Consider the following 15,643-nt stretch of genomic DNA (forward strand, 5'->3'; position numbering starts at 1 on the left):
AAGTGTTGTGTTTAGTTGACAGCATCATATGAGATGTGGAGAACTCGTATACAACTTATACAAGATCCTCATATCTCATTACTGCTGAAATAATATAAAGTAGAGTAGGAAACGAATATAGAATGAGTGATGGTTCTTATACGAAATTAGCTACCTCGTATAAGGCTGAACAGGTTGTCATTTAGGATATATAGTTTACTTATTTTACTGTAATACGTTACTATATGACATAGGATATATAGTAGAATTAATATATGGACATGCAGGATATATTGATTCAACACCAAGGTATAATAGGTTATAAGTACTATTCTCTGCCTTCGGCATAAAGAATGATTACAAGATAATAGGCTGTGATCGTCCTTTACAATAACTGTTCACTCAACTCAAACACCGCACGAATACCATTTTCCTAATTCATACTATTTTTCTGCAAGCAGTGCTACAAATGGTTAGCACGGGAAAATAAGTTAATTGCATGATCGCTAGATCAAGCCATGGATACGTTTACAAGATGCGTAATTTCCTCAAAGGGAGAATTCTATTCTTTTACGGTTCAAACGACGTACGTGAGAAGAGCGGTCTGGAATGACATTCATAATATAAAGTAAATGAACAACTTGAAGTAATAGGAAAGGATACTTCCCCTCCAACCTTTTTTTTAAAAAATTGAAAATACTTCCAGCATATATCATACTCTACTTAGGTTATTCTGTCAAAATAGAAATGAACCTTGTAACTATTCTGCTATACGTATAGTAAGCCTCATTATTTCAATGTTGCTTTGTTTTAGTATCCTATTTCCAAGAAATGTCATATTTGTTATCACAACATAACAGATCTCGACCGCAGGAGTTTTTGGATAGCAAACCTGATAATGAGATTATTTTGGACAAAGCAAGCAAAAAGAGGATTTCATTTATTAATATTACAGAATGTGCTTCAATATATCAGGGTATAAGTCTATTTTCTATGAATTGTAGGTGGTATAAAACGTATACTGACAGCTGGATAAATGGTTATGTAATCCCCTCCCCCCACCTTTCTACTGAATTAAACTATTATACAACGTAAAGCGACGCGATCAAACTCTTTCCATTTGTTCTGTAACAAATCTTTCAAATCTTCTTCTTTTCTAATGACTCTGGCAGGTAGCACCAATTCGTTTTCCAGAACTGTTCGAGCATTACATCGATTGCCGTTGGTGTCATTGTACAGCAAAACAAAGTCATCGTATCCTACTGAAATATTCAATCCATGGCGTTCAGCGAATTTATTCATGATACGCTCACGCAATTCAATCAATGAAATGATACGTGAAACTCTGATAATTACAATATTATCCATGTCACATATAATTTTAAATTTGATAACATTGTTATATCTGTCGTCCAAAATCGGTATTGCAGAGCATTCCCCTTCTTCTTCTTCTTCTTTTACTTCTGCTTCTGCTTCTGTTTCTTCATGTACGTCTGATCGAACATCATCATCGTCCATATTTTCGGTCATAGTACTAACATAGTTGGGAATGGAACTCATGGATGATATGCTATTTGTGCTTTTTGTCAAGTGGTAAGATGATAAGAATAGCATATCTATATTACTATGCTCATGTTTCGAGCTGTTCGTCGTCTCCTCTAGTGGATGCTGCTCTTTCCGAATTATGAAACCTGGTGTCGATTGGCATTTTTTAATAACTCTGCTTTTTCTGCAACGGCTTTTGTAATATTCACGTAGATCTTGGAATGATTTACGACCCACAAGTGTTGCCGTCGAATTATTCCAGTAATTTGAATCGGTGTTGCGACGTTGATGATGACGACACTGTTGATGCTGAGAAGGATGCCACGGGGAAATAAGTTTGTGCACAGCCTGAGTACAGAAAGATGATATACTCGAAGTCGAAGCAGATGATCTTGATAGAATGGAGGTACATCGGAGAAGTTTCCACCCATGTGTTGGTCTCTCGTCGTCATGTTTTCTATGCTGACCATCATCATTCTCATTATTCAATTTCGGCATGGCCCCTGTTTCAGGTGCTGGTGCTGGAGGATCATCAACTGGCATCATCATTGTGGTTTCATCATCGCCCTCTTTATTCTCTTTTCGATCGTTAAGCGCTGTTTTGCCGGCGTACTTCAGATCCGAAGCCCTAGGCTTAAAGAATTCAAAAACAGTGGAAGACTCTGTAATTATGGATTGTTTACGGAAAAGGAGCTTGAGAAATTGATTCAACTCTTCTAATCGTCGATTCTGGAGCTCTTTACTGACGGGGAAGATTTTTAGTTTGTTCGTTTTTATTTTTGGAGGTAAGTAACCGCCTGCACGTAATTTAGTAGTTTTGAATCGTTTATAAAGCTTCTGAGATAATCGAGCAAATTCAACATATCTGCGCGCGATTCTATAATAAGTTCTTTTGGTGGTAAAATGGTGTTGATGCTGTTGTGTTTCTATCTCCATGACATACCACATCTTTTTATCGCTATGCTTTTCAAATGATATTATAGTAGCTGATTCAATAGTCGAGATTGTCCTCGGACTCGTATTACTGGAGGATGAATGAAGCAGTGGAAAGTCCGAAAGCTCTGGTGGCAATTGTGATATCTTTCTCTTATTAAATATGGGCATTTTCGTTGTAAGCGTATTAGTTTGATTTAAAGAATCTTTCAATAAGACTTGCTATAAATATTCAGATAATGGAAGAAATTAGTATGAACAATAGTAAGAATAAGAAGGGAATTAATAAGAATCAAATGCTTAACAATGAAAGAATGTGGGCGTGTGCTTGTGCCTGTGCACTTCTCTTGTTTTGTATATTCTTTTGGTTTCTTTTTCAACATTGCTCATAGACATACCCCTCCTGAAATTTCGATGCCCCGCTTTTATACATTTTTCGACAATTTGACATATTTTAACTGCATCAACAAAGTGATGTAATGGCTTGTTTCCCGTGAACTTACTACGTGCATTTCTACAGAAATCAGAAGGCATACATCTGATTGTGTCAAGGACTGATTATTCCGAAATATCGGGTATGCGTTTGTTGATGATTTCATCTGTCTTAAAACTCATCATTTCCAACATTAATCGATAAAATTAAGCCTATATCAAAAGTGAAATGTTAACTTAGCGTACCGGACTGATTTGGTCTTTTATCAATCATCACTTATATTTTCAGGATGTTGCTATTATTCAGTCAAAGCTTGTTTCAAATTGTTTGCTAATAGTCGACCAGAAAACAAATCCGAAAAGGCTGCTTGGCTAGTTTATACAGAATCATCCGTTAAGCTGTTGTATTTTAGAAGTTAAGTCTGTTAATGAAGCAGACTAAACTTAAATCAACATTGTTTTCGACTTCTACTAGCGCAAGCAATTTTCCCTGGAATGTTAACGGGGCTTAAGTTGTATCAAGCATAGGCTTTCTCAACCTCCATTTACTTTCTTTCAAAATTTAATACATCATTTGAACTTGATTGAAAGGCTTGCAACCGTACAAATTATCTAGTTCACTGACTTTTGTTAGCTACATTGTTAAAGAAAATTAACTAAATTTTGTTTAAAATATCTTTGATGAAGCAAAGATTTCGAACCAGAAAACTGGTACCTGATTCTATTTTAATTTTTTAAGCAAATTAAAGACGGACTTCCTTGTCCTTCGGTTGATATTCTATCTTCGTAACGAACAATGTTCGCGTTGAATAATGAAGAAACTTTGCCGTTCGTAGACTATTTTTGTACTTGCTCTACCATCAAAAGCAGATCGTCGTTAAGTGCAGCGAGTAATACAGTAACAACAGCATCAGCAGGTGATCAACACATTACCTCAGCTGCAACCTCAGAGGAAACTGAGGCATCTGTTACAGGACGTCATTTACTCTCTAAGGAAGCTTCGAGCTATTTATATCCTCTTTCTCGACTTTATTTTTGTGAGGATTGCCACCAGATTCGATGTCCTTCCTGTGTTCAAGATGAGATCATCTCCTATTATTGTCCCAACTGTCTTTTTGAAGTAAGTTAAAACTGCACTACGTCTGGCACAAATTAGTACTGAGTTATATAACTGCTCAAGTTCTTTAGGTTCCAACTGCCAGTGTCAAAAGCGAGCGGAACAGGTAAATATACTCCATAAATTATATGCAAAGCTTAAAAAGATATTGTGCATCGCGCGATTAGAAGTGAGTTGACAATGTATTTATAGATGCGCACGGAACTGTTTCCAGTGTCCTGTCTGCCAAAACACCCTTTCTGTTGTAGCATCGCAAGAAGCATCTGCTCCAACCACAGTTCCTATCACAAGCGCAACAGGACCCATACCAGGTCCATATTTTTTAGCTTGTAATGTTTGTCGTTGGAACTCTCAAGAGATAAATATGACATTCGAAAAACCTACCAGTCTCGCACGTAAGTGATTAGTATTCTATCAAAAAGTCTCGAATAATTTATTAAAGGGTCATTCTCAGTTCAGCTGCAAAAGAATGAAGAAATGTTGCCTGACGCTAAGGAATTTGATCATTTGAAAGAGCATTATGAAAAGCATTTGAGAGTGAATGCGCCCCCTTCTTTACCCAGCAGTTTCTTATCGTTTTCCAGTTCATCAGCATTTAGCAAATACTTGGGGGCGGTAGTCATTTTTCGCATCATCATAGTCATTATCACCATCAATCACAACAGCAGGGGAAAGTGGACGATATCAGTGATTATGAACCAAGTACAAGAATACAGGATGATGAAGAGAGATTAGTTGAACAATTAGCCAACCTTAGAGATATGAACGATTGTGAGTGAGGAGAAAAGACGACAAAAATGTTAAGTCGATTCGATTACTAACGTTGTAGGCATTCTTTCATTCAGTGTCAACATTAAATCAACGCTTCTCACAACTACATAATCAGCCGTACGAACTATCGTATGTAGAAACAACACTAACATTTATATATGAGCATTGAGAATGACTAAACAATGCTTTTCTTAGAAAGATAAACCCACAAAGAGTACACTTAGCTATCAAGAGGTCCAAAAGATGTCGCAATTGTCGTCATATCTTAATCAAGCCTGAACAGAAAGCGCAGGCAACACGATTCAAGATTAAATTAGTGGCAATGTAAGCTGTAGCAAAATCACGAAGTCCGTTTGTACGTAAACCAATCTTAAATCAAATTTATTCTCTGCAGGAATTACATACCCACAATCACAATAGTAAAATTGCCTCGAAAGAATTGGCCATTAAGGGTTGGCATACCTACCCAGTTAGTCTTGAAATTCTCAAATCCTTTGTATGAAGAGATGGATATTACATTAGCTACGCCCCAACTGAAAAAGAAACTGCCCAAAAATGAAGACAGCAATATCAATACGAATATAAAACCAATAGTCGAAGAGCCAGAGATTAAAGGACGTGTAACAATACTATCGCCTCATTTTACAGTGAACGCTTACAATGAAACCATTGAGTATGACGATGAAATTTACCCCTCAAGTAATAGAAGGAGCAATAATAACAATATAACAGCTTCAGCTTATGCTGATGGTGTTTATGAAAAGAGAAATAACTATACAAGTATATTGATTGAAGTTGTTCCTGAGCAAGCAGGTGAATTCAAGGTAAAATAGTCAAATGATACTCATGCAAAGTTCCGCGAAGACTAGCTAACTTCCATATTTAGTTCCCTCTACTCGTAACGTACAGTTATAAGTCTGATGAAGATCGCATGGACTTGTCGTCGGGGGACATTGATACAGATGAAATGAATGTGGACAGTGTCGACGATGATTCAAGGAAATCATCTTTAAATCGATCCACTGAAAATGATAAAATCAAAAGCTATTCATTTTGGTGTTTGATTGGGCTTGGGTCGGTAGAATAGATTTGTGGTTTATTCATCGGTATATTTTGATAATTTTTATCTACAAATGTGTTTAGAAGTTGATCCTATCCAAGTAAAAGTTCGTATATGATGACAACGATATTGATGGCTATCAAAGGTACTACCCAGTTAAAGAATGTCAGTTTGTTTGATATCAGTAAAACATTACCAATTTTGTCATACTTCTCATAAGTGTTCTAACTGCCGATATCAAATTGACAATCTTGTGTTTAATTGTTTGTCCTTGTTCCTGACCAAAGCCTGCATCTGGTTGTGCTGTCCAACCGACTAATATAAAAGATTATATGTTAAACCGTGTAAAGATTTGAGATTACGCTCCATCTCAGCTTACTTCTTGCTAAAAATCTGTCTTCGCTGAGAACTGCAATTGCATTAATGAAGCAAAGTAAGACGTATAATAATTGTCCAAGTCCGAGAGTCAACATTTCGTTTTGAAGAAGCAACTCGTTGATGGTTTTCAAATGAGGGAAGGAGTTGAATCTTCTACTGTTGAAATGCAAGTGTGAAATTCATGGAATTCAATAGCCGCTTGTTACAGCTTTGCTTTTGTACAGTTTCTTTTTCTTCGTTCCCGTTTTTTCCGTTTCCCCTTCTCTTTTCTGCTTTTCCGATCAGAATGACAAGTGTTGAACACTATGGCATTCATACTGTTATCAACAAAACAAATTTTAAGGAAAATGTGATTATCAAAGAATGTTCTGATGTTGGCCGTTCACTCGTGGCTAAACGACCCCTTTCACCTGGTGACGTTGTTTTGGTTGAGGAACCTTTGATTAAGTACGATCTTCGACCGAAATGTCGTTCATCGAGATCACCGTATTACTCGAAAAAGATTTGGAACTATATCGTATCCATCATTGAAAATGAGGAAAGGAAAGAAGAACAGTGCAATGACTCTTATTCGAATAACGAACACAACAAAAAGGGAACGAAGCGCAGTAATTATAATAACGATTGTGACAGATATTCTTCCGATGATGACAGCTCTGGTGAATATGATGATACAGAAGATAATGATTCGCAAGATGAAGATAAGGATACAACCGAATATGATTCAGATTTTTGTCCTGGTGTCCCTGCAGCTATTATGGCTTATCTTGATATTCACCCACCAGTAAAATCCTTTTCTCGTCTTCGTAGACGTAGAACTTACAATGAAAATGACTTTGACTTTTTCTATTATCCAAATACAGATGTGGAAGCTGGTTGGTTTGATCATAGAACCATTAAGCTAATTCACAACGTAACGCAGAAAGTGGTGGATACAATTTCCTTGTTTGCCCATGTTGACCCATTCGACCTTCGTGGATTTGTATTAAAGATCTACTCCAACGCTCATACGGTTGCTTTGCCTCGATCCCGAATAACAGCTACCCACACGAAAAGGAAATTTCGCCGAGAATTTTATAAAGCTAAATTTGGTGACAATGTAACGTACTGGGGAAACGAAGATTCCACTAACGCTTCAACTACGCCTATGATTGCATTACTAAGATGGGGATCGAAATTTGCTCATTCTTGCTCTCCTAACATGTTTCTACGTTTTCAGCCGGAGCAGAACGCTATGGTGTTTACAGTGATTCGGCCACTTAAAGAAGGTGAAGTCCTCACTTTTTCTTATTTACCAGAAGATGACTCAACCTTGGGCGGTTTGATTTGTGGCACCACTATGGATCGACGAGCCAAATTACAAAAGTTCAAATTTTTTGATTGCATGTGCGAACGGTGTCTCGACTGGGATTGGTCAAGAGGACTCACTTGTGAAAAATGCCAGGAACCACGCAAGTATTATCATGGTCAAACTAATGATTGGGTGTGCTTTTCCTGCGGCAGTAAGACAAATAGAGAGGAAAGCCAGCCCACAACAAACAGCTTCATTGATAATGGCCGAGAACAAAATGTACAACGTATGGTGATGGGATTCTTTGCTCGTCTCAATGGCAGTAGACCTGTGAGTAGAAGTATGCTAAGCATGCTTGAGCCTTACCTATTGAACCTATTAAGCCCTCCAACCGAAAAGAAGGGTGAGGTACCAGTTCCTAAGCATCACTGGTCTTACAGCGTCATCCATTGTTTATTGGCCACTTACCATCTGAAGCTATTTCCTCAATCTTTTGGTAAAGGTCTCGCTTCTCAGATGGGCTTGCTGACAAAAGGGTTAGAAGAAGCCTTAGTCTATCTGGAGTTCTTAGACGAATCTATATTCTCTCCGCGTGATCATCATCCAGAAGCCACTTCGCCAGGAAACCCAATAGCAGCTTTCTTTGCGGGATGGCGTATGCTGAGTACTGTTATAGACTTTATAATGGAAAGCACAGAAAATAAGTATGCCAATGTTACGTATGAAGTGGAAGATTTATCAGATATTTCGGATGCTGAAGAGTTTCCCAAAAAGATTAACAAAGCTCCTCAGAACGTGAAGCCTGTGTTAATAAATATGGATGAAGATTGGATCAAACCCGTTAAGACGATGTCATATATCATCAGCAATAAATGGATACCCTTAATTGAAAAAGTCTTCAATTCTCAACAGCAATTAGAAGTGATTGATGATATGATTAGACGAATGAAATGTTTTACAGAAAGAGTTGAGTTGACCAGTAACTCATCTGCTTTGAAGTAACACTTATTAATGCAGAAATATTTTAGAATTAGACTTGTGAATTTTTATGTACAATAACACCGTTTTGTAAATATAATAAAAAGAAAAACGTATACAGCTTAGGTGCCTTCTTCGACGATTTTATCGTTATTTTATCGTTGCAAATCTAATGACTCCAAAGCACACTTACACCCGCATCCCGTCATACAGTACACCTGTCGATTTGTAACAAACCATTGTTCCATGTGTTCGCTGTGTCCACCATGTCCGCAATGTATACAAAAATTTACCAGCCCTTTAACCAAAATATGACAGAACGAGCAACGAATCCATTTACGAACTTTTCGGCATTGCAAACAACAGTATCGTTCGTTATCAACATTGCCAGTAGTCGAAGATAGCTCCGTACCACAGGAGTAGCACGATACTTGTATATGAGTTGACCTCACTTCTTTTTCCTCAAGCGGGAAGGGTTGGTAATTTAAAAATCGCAAGACTTCGGCGCGCTGTTCTAATAAATGCCAGCAATAAAGCATTTCTGCATACCTGAGACAAAGGACATCACGCTGTGCCATTCCCCCTGGGTCCATCAGTGAAATACTATCATAAGCAATTGCACCATTAGCACCACTTTTTTCTACGACAAAACGCTCGTTATCAAAGTATTCCATGTTGGTGAATTCGATTTTGATTTCAGAGGGTTCTTTTTCAATTATACGTCCCTCTTTGTTGAAAAGCGGTGTATTGGGTGTTACAATAATGGGTGAAGCTAAAGCTGGCGAGGTTTCCAGCATATCACTTGCCATGAGACGGATCCCGGGTGCTGTATTGCTCGGTATGGTTAATTTAGGATGACTTTTTGTCCATTTCCGTGTAAGGCGCGAATTGCGTCTCATTGTGGGGTTCAGAATAGGAGGATCCAGCAGAGATCTATCAATTGGAGACGGACGTCTGGCTTCTTGTATGTAGGACAAAAGGCTATTTGATTTGGTAGCACCGTAGGAGGTACTCAAAGGAGTAATAGCTATTTTTTCTGCATTATTGGTATTAGGGCCTGAATTGGCTCGTAAAAGTTGATAAGGGTATCCATCATTTGCACATCGCTGAGAGGCACGTAAGGAGAAATAATCCATTTCAGGTGCTACTTCAGCTGGTGTTTTGACATTTAGCACAAAAGGCTAGCGTTGAAGGAAATGAGGGAGGTAAGATTACGAAGACACATAATTATGTTACGTGCAATCTCTGCTAGCATCTTACTTTTTGACCGAAGAAGGCAGTGGGAATTTTGTTAGATTGCACTTGAAATGTGCACGATAACATAGCAGCCGTTTGTATATCTCCCATACTAACAAAGTGCTGTAACCTGCAGTTTTTGAATGAAAAAATCAAATTAGTGATTGAAAGCTTTCCTTTCGTTTCTCGATTAATTACATACAATTCGTTGACTAGTTTCTGCCCTAATGGATGTATGCCCCATTTAACTCTTTGCAATGGCTTAATAGGTTTTAAAGTTTGTTGTGGTAGATGAGGCACAAAATTATTGTTGTAAAGCATCTTCTTCACTTCCATCAAATTTCGGTCGCGTTGCCAGTTTTCGTTATTGATTATAGTTTCCGAGTTAAAGTTGTCAAGTAACATTTGACGGCCATCCGTGATAACACGATCTGTATCTGGCAGCTCAGAAGGCACACATTCTCGAAGGATTTCAACAGCAACACACCAGACTTTATAGAGATCAAGCCTACCATATTTCCTGCAAACTTCAGCATTATGAATACAAGCGGTAACGGGGTCTTCTGAAGACAGTCTATCGATGGAGAACGTTAGTATTTATCTTCTAAAAGATCGTAGATATGCGCATTTACATATATTCTTTGGCAAGCCATGGACTATACGGCATTTTGTCCGAGTAATCTACGATAACCACATTGTGCGAAATTCGATCAGTTTTGGTACCGTGATACAATAAATCATCTCCCGAGCCTATGGGGCTATCCAAAGTGATATTCTTGAAAATAACCATTAGCTTTGCGACTCAATATTTATGTTCTTAGTGAAGGTACTTACATCCGTTTTATAATATACGCCGCCCATGGACCCAACCGTACTGAGCGCATCATCCATGTCATCGTGATCTTCGTCGTATTCATATTCCCCAAAGACTCTGCCAGACCCGCCGACAAGCACGTTTGCATTTTTTCCTTGACGAGACATCGCTGCAATCTCCTTATACTCTTCAAACTGCTCGTAGGTTTTTGGATGCCTATAAAAATCACTATATGTTGTTTCAAAGTATTCCCCGTTGCTGTGATCACTTTGATGCGACTGCCCGCTATTATCCTGCTGTTGCTGCTGTTGAACTGTTGATTTAGTTACTGATAAATCACCAACAGACTCTTTGACTCGGTTATTCTTATTTCTGTCGCGCACTCGTAAAGTAGAGAAGAAACAAACCAATTGTCCGCTGCCCGAGAAGATGCCACCGCAGAGACGAGGAAAAGGGACCTTAGCATCTGAGCTTTGTTTGGCTGACATATCCATCATAATACCCTTTTCGCTTGTCATACTTTCACGTTTTCCGAAATGATAAGTGTCCCGAATGCTCCACCCGGGGCCCAGCTCATCATCTGAATCGTCAGCATCCAAAGAAACAGCACCACCTTTATAATAACCCGGACTTCCCAAAATACCATGAGGGCCAGCCGAATCAAAGGATGAATTGGGATTGTCTAATTCCGATTCTTCTTGCATACTTTCTCCCAAAAGATACCGAAGACAAGGTTCCAAACACCATTTTTTCTGTGATGTATAACTGTTTGCTAAAGCATTTAAATCTCTTGTCATATGCGCGCGATAATAGATAGATATCATACTATTTTTCTGAATATCAAATTCTGGCGGACTATTATCAGGATATTGCGGGCTGAACTTGATGGTGATTCGTATGAGAGCATCTCCTGTATCTGACCATGGGCCATGTAAAGATATTGTACAAGTGCGAGATGCAGCATTGATTTTCTCTGTTTTAACGCCCACAGGGAGATATTTATTGAGGACGGTGGACATTTCCTCTGCAACAGACTGATAAGTATTCTCTGTCGCTCTAATGATCTCACCATTGGCATCCAGCCGTGTACTAATATTGTTTGTGTTATCCGTACCCGGAGGTGGTCCTAATGTCTTCACATTTTGCATCCAAAGCAAAGGGTTAATTGCAGAATATTTTTGTTCACGATAAGCAGCATTTGCTTGTTCGAAGCCAGCAGTAAAATTAGTATTGGGTATACTTGATCTGTAAGCGCCCAAATTACTGTTCGGTGTTAACCGAACAGGTGTAGTGGACTGGAAGGATGAACGATAGTACTCGTTTGACGATTTCTCCATGGGTTCCTGCTGGAACGAATGAGAACAGTAATTGCTGTTCTTTTGGAAAGCTACAGCAGGCATTGACAGCTTTGTCTTAGAAGCAGAGGGTTTATGTCCCATGGATCGCATAATGTCCTCGGATACAGGCCATAGACGCAAATTTTGATCTTTCGACCACGTTACCAACTGAAATTCCCGATCATCTGAAGCATTAGAAAAATGATTAATTCCATATCTCACTTCATGAAAAACACAACAAAAATCTTTACCGCCTTCCACCCCGTCACTGTCGCCTTTCCATCTCCATACAAACTCTTTCACCGTATCTTTATGTCCGTCAAATGCATGCACAGGCGTTTCTGGACATGATCGATTGTATAATGTGAGCTTAGAATCAGTTCTCTGAGGCATAATTAGGACACCATTTCCAAAAGGGGTATTTCTTGCTCGCCAGATTGGTGTGTTTGTGCTTATAACTTCTTCCTCAATATCTGGTGAATGAATATTCCAGAACTATACTGGAATGTTAGAATTATTCTTTAAGCATCATATGAGAATATAGTCTTCTACCTTGACTAGCTTATCTAAACTACATGTAACAATATCATGATCGTTTTGCCTACTCCAATCAATTCCATAAATCTTCTTTGAATGTGCTGTTATACTTGTGACTGGTACAGCACCTTTCTATGCATACAAATTATTTGTGAGCAGAAGCTTTACAGAATTTTAACTCAACCTATTTTCGCTTTACTCGTAAATCCCAAATCTTCACTTCTTTATCATGAGCAGATGCTATCAAATGTTCACTTCTCCTGTTGAACTTAACTTGTGTTGCAGCCGCTTGATTTATAAAAATATAAAGTTTTAGTAGACTGTTCTCGAGATTGATTCGATTTGTATATCAGTAAATACCATTCCATGGAGTAAAGGAGAAAGTTGGCCTCATTTGCCTATCATCATTTTGATCTTGGGAGTTTATTTGTGGCTCCCGTAAATCCCATAAATGAACATATGTATCAACCGAGCAGGTTGCTAAAATGTCAGGGTGAAGTGGGGACCAATTTATATCTGAGATTGCTCTTGCATGGGCATGGAAGACGTGTTCAATAGCTCTTGTACCAGAATAGTTTAAGTTCCAAACAAGTAATTTTTGATTTGACTATGTAATCACACAATGAAGCGAGGCTTTTATTTCAATAATATGAAAGAAAAGAAGATAACTAATGGCAAACAATGGTGCTGCTTACTGTTGAGGCAATCCATGATTCTCTGAGGATATGAGGACTCCACTGAACGTCAGCAACCTCCCATTTTGACATATGTGGTAAGATTCTAGGAATCAGCCATGGATCTTCCAAGTCAATTATAACTAAGCCTTGTCGTCTTTTTAGTTGCATAAAAAAGTTGTCAAACAAGTTAGATATACTCATAGCCGCCATTGCAGTTAAGTCAACATTACCCAGCTAGAACAACATCACGACACGCAGGGCTTATACTCATGCTGCCAACTGAATGGTGAAACTTTATTTCCAATGCGCGATAAAATGTATCTTCTTGAGAATTGATACTACCGTTGTTTTTATCCTTATCGATAGCAGCTGCCTGTTTAGACAACTGTCTCTCAGCCATAGTGACAGATATGGATTTATTCAGTTGAAAGTACTGAGTACTACTTTTCCGGGTATATGGCGAGTGTGCTCTTTGCTGTGGGGTATCAACTTTTTTGGTATTGATATCAAGTAGATTTGAATCAGACTTTCTTCTCTGTAATGGATGACGACCTCTGTCATTACTACTTCCTTTGAGAAAGGATTCTTCGTTCACATCAGACATGAAGTTTTTTATGAAAAGGAAACTAAATGAGAATAATGCAACGCATTTCTCAGCGAATTAAATTTCTGACAGAAAAGTTTTTGAGGTAAAATTTCCCAATTTTTGAAATAAAAGAATTTATTCTACTTGGCATTTGGAAACGAACTATCGCAATTCGTAGACCACTATTTAAGCAATTACGAAAACTCAGTGATAATAATTTGCATCGTCATTGCTGCATTGCAATTTCTAAACTAAATATTTTTATTTAAAGGAAAGCCTTGATCTGTAACTTCTTACTTTCTAAGGCGTATAAGATACCGTGATAATTCTTGATCCGATCAATATGTTGCTGATAAACCGTTGTTGTAGACAAAATGCGTGAGTTAAGGTTGGTAGGACCTTGGTAATTATCAGTTTTTCCTAGTTCACTCTTTTCCTCTATCATCATACATAATTACTTTCGTTGAATCCTGTTCGACAGCTTGTAATGCTAACGAAAACAGCTTGAAATAGTTATAAGGTAAAGTTTAGTGGATTTGCTCATTTTGAAAAGGGTTCCCTTAAAGAAAAGATTAACTTTCAGGAATCACAGAGCATACGATTCTTTTGATTTTATATCTTTCGATTCCAGTTCTTAGGTAATAATATATATGATGTGATCGGCACCATAGAAATGTCATTTTCCAGTTAGCCGTGTTTGAGTATTGGCGCTTCTTCCAATTTCTGCTTATCATCTGGCTCGATTACATGATAATAACATATGGCGTCAATTTTTGTACTATCAATGGAGTGTAGTATGCTGTTTCAAACACTTGGAAGAATTTTTAGAACAATAACGGCAATATCAAAGACACCTTCGTTAGACCTCTACTTCAATAATGCATATCTATTCTTTCGTTTTATTTTATATTCTATTTTCCTTTTGATCATTTTGACATTATAGAACACTCTTTGCTTCCAATGGCTTTCAATTTTTTTGACATTCTCCAATTTTACTACGTTCACTATCAATGCCATGATAGCCGTATTATTTTGTAAAGTAAGGCACTACTTGAAGCATAAATGACCGAATAAAAGAAGATAATATTGCTACTAGATTGCTGTTCGTTGTCTAAAAGTGATAATAATACCTCTTACGAATTAACCACTTGTGTTGATTGTAGTAACGAGCAAGACTGATCATCAAATATGAGCCCCAAGAAAAGAAGAATATGTTCGTATCAAAGAGATTGAAACTGATACAACGTACAAAACAGCTCAACATGGAAGATACGCTCACGCAGTCATACTTTTGATGAAATCAATGTATTGTTGAAATTCTGCAGAAATGAATCAGCTTAAACTGGATTGTATGACTATTCTCAAAAACCATCAGTAAAAAAACTATGAAGCAAGCTTCTGACGGCAATAAGAGTATCATAAAGTATATAAAAAAAAAAAAGGTTATCAAGAAGCATGAAGGAAATAGCGAGTTTTTTAAATATTTAAAGAGTAAGAAGTAGTTCAATTGTTTGCGTTTTACGCAAACAGTTCCTTCATACTGCCTTTTTTTTTGACGTGAAAACTACTACTTTTCTTCTCTTTTCAAGTTATAAAAGTAGAAACAGATGCTCAGAATGGAAGTCTTTACCATAATAGACAGGGCTATTGTAAGTACAGTTGACCGCCGCTGATAACGAAACGAAGAACAGAGTATTGCGAAGGTAAGAGGGTATTTAACAGGAGTGGAGGAATTGCTGTATGAAAATTGTGGCGGTATCAATCGTTTCATTTACTTTATGTTCAGACATTTACAAAATTCGAACATGAGCAGTAACCCCAATTTCTAATATATCGTATTTCTATTGATTTATGAAAGCTTAGTTGGAAGGAAAATTGGTCAAGTTGTTGATCACTTGAATCGCCAACTTTTCTGGTGTATCATGGAATGGTGACCGAAATGCTTACAAGAATATAATATTCTTATTAATCA

General features: G+C 37.7%; 6 protein-coding genes across 6 annotated transcripts; 3 read left to right on the forward strand and 3 right to left on the reverse strand.

The window, feature by feature from the left end:
* Nucleotides 1-1,053: 1,053 nt before the first annotated feature.
* On the reverse strand, nucleotides 1,054-3,119 carry BDF20DRAFT_974787 (uncharacterized protein; the record flags this gene model as incomplete). Its single annotated transcript, XM_053085063.1, has 4 exons — nucleotides 2,763-3,119; nucleotides 2,138-2,679; nucleotides 1,809-1,963; nucleotides 1,054-1,427 (listed from the first exon to the last, which is right to left on the reverse strand). The coding sequence occupies exons 1-4, from the start codon at nucleotides 2,838-2,840 to the stop codon at nucleotides 1,054-1,056; spliced, it is 1,149 nt and encodes a 382-aa protein (XP_052936624.1). The 5' UTR covers nucleotides 2,841-3,119.
* Nucleotides 3,120-3,618: 499 nt separating this feature from the next.
* On the forward strand, nucleotides 3,619-4,268 carry BDF20DRAFT_525331 (dynactin p62 family-domain-containing protein). Its single transcript, XM_053075664.1, has 2 exons — nucleotides 3,619-4,009; nucleotides 4,078-4,268. Exons 1-2 carry the CDS (start codon nucleotides 3,686-3,688, stop codon nucleotides 4,114-4,116), a joined length of 363 nt encoding a protein of 120 aa, XP_052936625.1. The 5' UTR covers nucleotides 3,619-3,685; the 3' UTR covers nucleotides 4,117-4,268.
* BDF20DRAFT_940655 (dynactin p62 family-domain-containing protein) lies at nucleotides 4,185-6,174 on the forward strand (the record flags this gene model as incomplete). Its single annotated transcript, XM_053084786.1, has 7 exons — nucleotides 4,185-4,401; nucleotides 4,461-4,645; nucleotides 4,672-4,777; nucleotides 4,852-4,906; nucleotides 4,973-5,101; nucleotides 5,172-5,601; nucleotides 5,664-6,174. Coding segments are annotated over 7 exons (1,323 nt in total), but the record flags the coding sequence as incomplete, so codon positions are not given.
* On the reverse strand, nucleotides 5,930-6,310 carry BDF20DRAFT_913213 (Yos1-like protein; the record flags this gene model as incomplete). Its single annotated transcript, XM_053084042.1, has 3 exons — nucleotides 5,930-5,985; nucleotides 6,048-6,152; nucleotides 6,217-6,310. The coding sequence occupies 3 exons, from the start codon at nucleotides 6,308-6,310 to the stop codon at nucleotides 5,930-5,932; spliced, it is 255 nt and encodes an 84-aa protein (XP_052936627.1).
* A 191-nt stretch (nucleotides 6,311-6,501) lies between these two features.
* BDF20DRAFT_818884 (uncharacterized protein) lies at nucleotides 6,502-8,508 on the forward strand (the record flags this gene model as incomplete). The annotated part of the gene is made up of 2 exons (XM_053077412.1): nucleotides 6,502-6,770; nucleotides 6,849-8,508. 2 exons carry the CDS (start codon nucleotides 6,502-6,504, stop codon nucleotides 8,506-8,508), a joined length of 1,929 nt encoding a protein of 642 aa, XP_052936628.1.
* Nucleotides 8,509-8,561: 53 nt separating this feature from the next.
* On the reverse strand, nucleotides 8,562-13,808 carry BDF20DRAFT_871014 (uncharacterized protein). Its single transcript, XM_053081080.1, has 11 exons — nucleotides 13,316-13,808; nucleotides 13,104-13,239; nucleotides 12,769-13,015; nucleotides 12,608-12,696; nucleotides 12,424-12,540; nucleotides 12,123-12,366; nucleotides 10,555-12,056; nucleotides 10,353-10,495; nucleotides 9,923-10,294; nucleotides 9,745-9,850; nucleotides 8,562-9,665 (listed from the first exon to the last, which is right to left on the reverse strand). Exons 1-11 carry the CDS (start codon nucleotides 13,687-13,689, stop codon nucleotides 8,640-8,642), a joined length of 4,356 nt encoding a protein of 1,451 aa, XP_052936629.1. The 5' UTR covers nucleotides 13,690-13,808; the 3' UTR covers nucleotides 8,562-8,639.
* Nucleotides 13,809-15,643: the final 1,835 nt, after the last annotated feature.

This window comes from Mycotypha africana (genome assembly GCF_025528875.1).
Source record: "Mycotypha africana strain NRRL 2978 chromosome Unknown BDF20scaffold_5, whole genome shotgun sequence".
Taxonomy (NCBI): Eukaryota; Fungi; Mucoromycota; class Mucoromycetes; order Mucorales; family Mycotyphaceae; genus Mycotypha; species Mycotypha africana.